Genomic DNA, 6000 nt, shown 5'->3' on the forward strand with positions numbered 1-6000 from the left:
CTGCCAAACCGAGCCTTGTCCTCACTAGCACCTACCTAGGAGAGTGCCACACTCACCCCCTGCCAAACCGAGCCATGTCCTCACTAGCACCTACCTAGGAGGGTGCTACACTCACCCCCTGCCAAACCGAGCCATGTCCTCACTAGCACCTACCTAGGAGGGTGCTACACTCACCCCCCCACCAAACCGAGCCATGTCCTCACTAGCACCTACCTAGGAGGGGGCTACACTCTCCCCCTGCCAAACCGAGCCATGTCCTCACTAGCACCTACCTAGGAGAGTGCCACACTCACCCCCCCACCAAACCGAGCCATATCCTCACTAGCACCTACCTAGGAGGGTGCTACACTCACCCCCCTGCCAAACCGAGCCATGTCCTCACTAGCACCTACCTAGGAGGGTGCTACACTCACCCCCCCGCCAAACCGAGCCATGTCCTCACTAGCACCTACCTAGGAGGGGGCTACACTCACCCCCCTGCCAAACCGAGCCATGTCCTCACTAGCACCTACCTAGGAGGGGGCTACACTCACCCCCGCCAAACCGAGCCATGTCCTCACTAGCACCTACCTAGGAGGGTGCTACACTCACCCCCCCGCCAAACCGAGCCATGTCCTCACTAGCACCTACCTAGGAGGGGGCTACACTCACCCCCTGCCAAACCGAGCCATGTCCTCACTAGCACCTACCTAGGAGAGTGCCACACTCACCCCCTGCCAAACCGAGCCATGTCCTCACTAGCACCTACCTAGGAGGGTGCTACACTCACCCCCTGCCAAACCGAGCCATGTCCTCACTAGCACCTACCTAGGAGGGTGCTACACTCACCCCCCCACCAAACCGAGCCATGTCCTCACTAGCACCTACCTAGGAGGGTGCTACACTCACCCCCCCACCAAACCGAGCCATATCCTCACTAGCACCTACCTAGGAGGGTGCTACACTCACCCCCGCCAAACCCAGCCATGTCCTCACTAGCACCTACCTAGGAGGGTGCTACACTCACCCCCCCACCAAACCGAGCCATGTCCTCACTAGCACCTACCTAGGAGGGTGCTACACTCACCCCCCCACCAAACCGAGCCATGTCCTCACTAGCACCTACCTAGGAGGGTGCTACACTCACCCCCCCACCAAACCGAGCCATGTCCTCACTAGCACCTACCTAGGAGGGTGCTACATTTGCATGCTAGCCTCCGTATTGAACATGAAGAGGTTAGTAAAGTACAAATATTCTCCTACAACAGAAATAAAATCCGGAAGTCATGTCATGTATTTCTGTTGTATTTTCAAGTGGAAAACTTTGCCAAATAACTGAAAATCGTACAATCTGGAATCATAGGAGAAAAATCTTTTTTGTCTCTTGGGATGGCTTCCAAAGCGGTATTTTCTGTATGATTTCTCATCGAGTGTACGGACCAAATCCAGTAGAAGCCGTACCGTGACCTGGAGCAGTGGCATCTTAAGAGCCTTATAGGCCCCCGGGCAATGCAGTGCACTGGGGCCCCGCCTATGCAATCACCCACCAGAATAAAAATGCAAATTATCGATAAGGCGATATTTATTGATACCTCCAACAAAATCAGTGTTTAACATTAACACAACGAGAGAGAGAGAGAGGGGAGCGCACAGAGGATGTACATGACAGGTATAGGATGGCACAGAGACAGCGAATGTACATGACAGCTATAGGATGGCACAGAGACAGCGAATGTACATGACAGGTATAGGATGGCACAGAGACAGCGAATGTACATGACAGGTATAGGATGGCACAGAGACAGCGAATGTACATGACAGGTATAGGATGGCACAGAGACAGCGAATGTACATGACAGGTATAGGATGGCACACAGCGAATGTACATGACAGGTATAGGATGGCACAGAGACAGCGAATGTACATGACAGGTATAGGATGGCACAGAGACAGCGAATGTACATGACAGGTATAGGATGGCACACAGCGAATGTACATGACAGGTATAGGATGGCAAAGAGACAAAGAGACAAAGAAAGAGACAAAGAAAGAGACAAAGAAAGAGACAAAGAGAAAGAGAGACAGAGAGACAGAGAGACAGAGACAGAGAGACAGAGAGACAGAGAGAGAGAGAGAGAGAGAGAGAGAGAAAAATAAATCAAGTAGCTGCAGCATTCTGATTACCTTCCACACTGGCCGCACAGCACATGAAGGGAGGAGGTGGGTTGGGCCATTCTTCTAGGCACGTAGGAGAGGAGGACGAGCCGACGAGGAGGATCCTCCTCCGCTGTGCATGATGGGTCCTCCTCAGAACATCACTGGTTGCTAGATGCCAGTCGGCTGCCCTTCCTAGCAACCAGTGAGCAGGGAGACTCAGAGCCACACCGCTCCGGCCAACAACATGGGGGGGGGGGGCCTAGACCACCAGGTAAATTAATCTGGCCTGGGGGGGGAGACAGATTGGTGTGTAAATTGCCACCCTGTGTGTGGGGCCCCTTGGCAAGTGGGGCCCCCGGGCAACTGCCGGGCGTGCCCATTCGAAAAGACGGCGCTGACCTGGAGTGGTCGGAACCTTCACAGACCGACTCTCCTTGGTTGTTTCCTTCTTTATCTTGACTCCTCTATATTTTCTACTTTCTCTATCTCTCTACTTTCTCCCCTCCCCCCCGACATAGGGACAAACGAATTTCAGACCCCATCGTTGTGCGGGACCGGATGGGATGAGAATAACGGCAGCTGCTATTACACTTCCTGGATGCCCCAGACATGGAAAGTTGCCAAGAGGGAATGTGAGCACCGGAAGGCCCACCTGGTGGTCATCACCAGCGAGGAGAAGATGGTAAGGATTGAAATGGGGCAACTTGTAGCACACAGAGGACAGGATAGGCAGGGAAGAGATTAAAGCTGATCTCTGGGTATAGGTAACGTATAGCACAGGGTACAGTGGTCAGGAGTATGGTAATGTACAGCACAGGGTACAGTGGTCAGGAGTATGTAATGTACAGCACAGGGTACAGTGGTCAGGAGTATGGTAATGTACAGCACAGGGTACAGTGGTCAGGAGTATGGTAATGTACAGCACAGGGTACAGTGGTCAGGAGTATGTAACGTATAGCACAGGGTACAGTGGTCAGGAGTATGTAACATATAGCACAGGGTACAGTGGTCAGGAGTATGGTAATGTATAGCACAGGGTACAGTGGTCAGGAGTATGGTAATGTATAGCACAGGGTACAGTGGTCAGGAGTATGGTAATGTATAGCACAGGGTACAGTGGTCAGGAGTATGGTAATGTACAGCACAGGGTACAGTGGTCAGGAGTATGTAACGTATAGCACAGGGTACAGTGGTCAGGAGTATGGTAACGTACAGCACAGAGTACAGTGGTCAGGCGTATGGTAATGTACAGCACAGGGTACAGTGGTCAGGAGTATGTAACGTATAGCACAGGGTACAGTGGTCAGGAGTATGGTAATGTATAGCACAGGGTACAGTGGTCAGGAGTATGGTAATGTACAGCACAGGGTACAGTGGTCAGGAGTATGTAACGTACAGCACAGGGTACAGTGGTCAGGAGTATGGTAATGTACAGCACAGGGTACAGTGGTCAGGAGTATGTAACGTACAGCACAGGGTACAGTGGTCAGGAGTATGGTAACGTATAGCACAGGGTACAGTGGTCAGGAGTATGGTAATGTACAGCACAGGGTACAGTGGTCAGGAGTATGGTAATGTATAGCACAGGGTACAGTGGTCAGGAGTATGGTAATGTACAGCACAGGGTACAGTGGTCAGGAGTATGTAACGTACAGCACAGGGTACAGTGGTCAGGAGTATGGTAATGTACAGCACAGGGTACAGTGGTCAGGAGTATGTAACGTACAGCACAGGGTACAGTGGTCAGGAGTATGGTAATGTACAGCACAGGGTACAGTGGTCAGGAGTATGGTAATGTACAGCACAGGGTACGGTGGTCAGGAGTATGGTAATGTACAGCACAGGGTACAGTGGTCAGGAGTATGTAACGTATAGCACAGGGTACAGTGGTCAGGAGTATGTAACGTATAGCACAGGGTACAGTGGTCAGGAGTATGTAACGTATAGCACAGGGTACAGTAGTCAGGAGTATGTAACGTATAGCACAGGGTACAGTAGTCAGGAGTATGTAACGTATAGCACAGGGTACAGTGGTCAGGAGTATGTAACGTATAGCACAGGGTACAGTGGTCAGGAGTATGGTAATGTAAACACATTGTAACAAATCCTGTTATTTATGACAGAAGTTCCTCCGTTCTATCACATACTCTACCTCCTCGTGGATCGGTCTTTCTTCAGAGAAGGGGTCTTGGAAATGGGTGGACGGAACTTCATACGAAGACAATCCAAAGTAAGAAATGTGAGGATAGAATGTCTTCTGAAGAGCCCCTCTCTGGGAAATGTCCCTCTGAAGAGCCCCTCTCTGGGAAATGTCCCTCTGAAGAGCCCCTCTGGGAAATGTCCCCTCTGAAGAGCCCCTCTCTGGGAAATGTCCCTCTGAAGAGCCCCTCTCTGGGAAATGTCCCTCTGAAGAGCCCCTCTCTGGGAAATGTCCCCTTGTGTGGGGTGGCTGTGGGAACGAACCGGTGAAGGTCGATGTCTCTTCCTTCACACCAGGGATCCTCAAACTTCGGCCCTCCAGCTGTTGTGGAACTACACCTCCCATGAGGACATTCACAGACATGACGAGGCATGATGGGAATTGCAGTTCCTGAACCCTGGAGGGCCATAGTTTGAAGACTCAGCGTCTCACCAAGTCACGGTTTAATCTCCTGAGGTTGAAGAGATCCTTGTTTCCGGCCCAGGAATATTTGGTGCTGTCAGCAAGCGGTGGGCCTCTGTCTTCATGTTTGGGGGGGAAATGTCAGCCTGTCCATAAAACAAGGTACAGATTATAGCAATAGACAGAGACGGCCTACAGGAAGATATGATCAGCTGGGACCATATATGAAGACAACGATGTCAAGACTAGATTTCCCTCCCATTGAAGCCTTGGAGGCCTTTGGCTTCCCTCCCCTAATCCAGCCTTGGGTGATATGGACCTCCTACTACTGGGGTTCATCGCCTTCCTCTGGATCAACTGTGGGTGAAGGGTTGTGTAGGATTGTGTTGAACTAGATGATCTTTTTTTCACCTTGACTAACTATATAACTACACCTGGGAAAACGTTGGAGTGCCCACTGGTGAGAGGCACCCCAATAACACTTGTCTTACTGGCCTCCACCCCCACTTTTCCCCTACCTCCTACATTCTCCTCCTTCTCAACACCCGAACCACCCCCCCTTTCCTGACCATAATTCTGAAGATATGCCCCCTTTCCCCCCTTCCCTTTTTAAAAAGTGAGAACTGAGACCCTCATATATGAAGTCCAACCATTGAATGTTTTATCTTCTGACATTATACGGTATATCTTGTGTAGTAAGTGTTGTACTTGTCCTTGTGGATGACAAGCCTACGCAGATACCTAGAGGAACCTCCTGTTACTATCCAAGGGGCATTCGGGTCATTATCTGCCTCAGCTTAGTCACTGATATCTCCTTTCTCCCGCAGGTTCTGGTTGGAAGGTCAGCCCCATAACTGGGTAGGCTTTGGTGTGCAGAGTTCAGAGGATTGCGCTCAGCTGGTAGAAGACGGTTGGGCCAGTGTTCACTGTACTCTCATGTTTCCGTTAATCTGTGAGAAGAAAATACCATGAACCCCGTCTGCTCATTACTCTTACTCCCCCATACTGCTGTGATGAAGAACTACTAATTGGAAAAAATTGATTCTGCGGGGCATTTTGGGACTTGGCCTTCACCCAGAAAGAGATGATCTGAGAAGGTCCACATCCAGAACTCCGATCTTCATATAATTCCGCTGCCTCCTCACTGAAGACAGCCAATCAAACACAATGATTGCCAGGATTTTTCTATTGTCTGGAAACACTGTATTTCCTTCCAAATATTGGCATTGCTTGGCCTGTATACCCGGTGGGCACGTTCCTCA

At 50.7% G+C, this 6000-nt stretch overlaps 1 protein-coding gene across 1 annotated transcript in view; it reads left to right on the forward strand.

The window, feature by feature from the left end:
* The window catches only part of LOC309553113 (asialoglycoprotein receptor 2-like), a gene marked incomplete at its 3' end in the record, with an annotated part of 128175 nt that extends 122465 nt beyond the window's left edge, over window positions 1-5710 (forward strand). Inside the window, exons 6-8 of the mRNA XM_082254008.1 lie at window positions 2655-2818; window positions 4260-4366; window positions 5566-5710. Of these exons, the coding sequence (XP_082110134.1) occupies window positions 2655-2818; window positions 4260-4366; window positions 5566-5710 (416 nt within the window). The remainder of the gene's footprint in view (window positions 1-2654; window positions 2819-4259; window positions 4367-5565) is intronic.
* Between the last annotated feature and the right edge of the window lie 290 nt (window positions 5711-6000).

The sequence above is a fragment of the Pelophylax lessonae genome (assembly GCF_965119305.1).
Source record: "Pelophylax lessonae genome assembly, chromosome: 4".
Classification (NCBI taxonomy): Eukaryota; Metazoa; Chordata; class Amphibia; order Anura; family Ranidae; genus Pelophylax; species Pelophylax lessonae.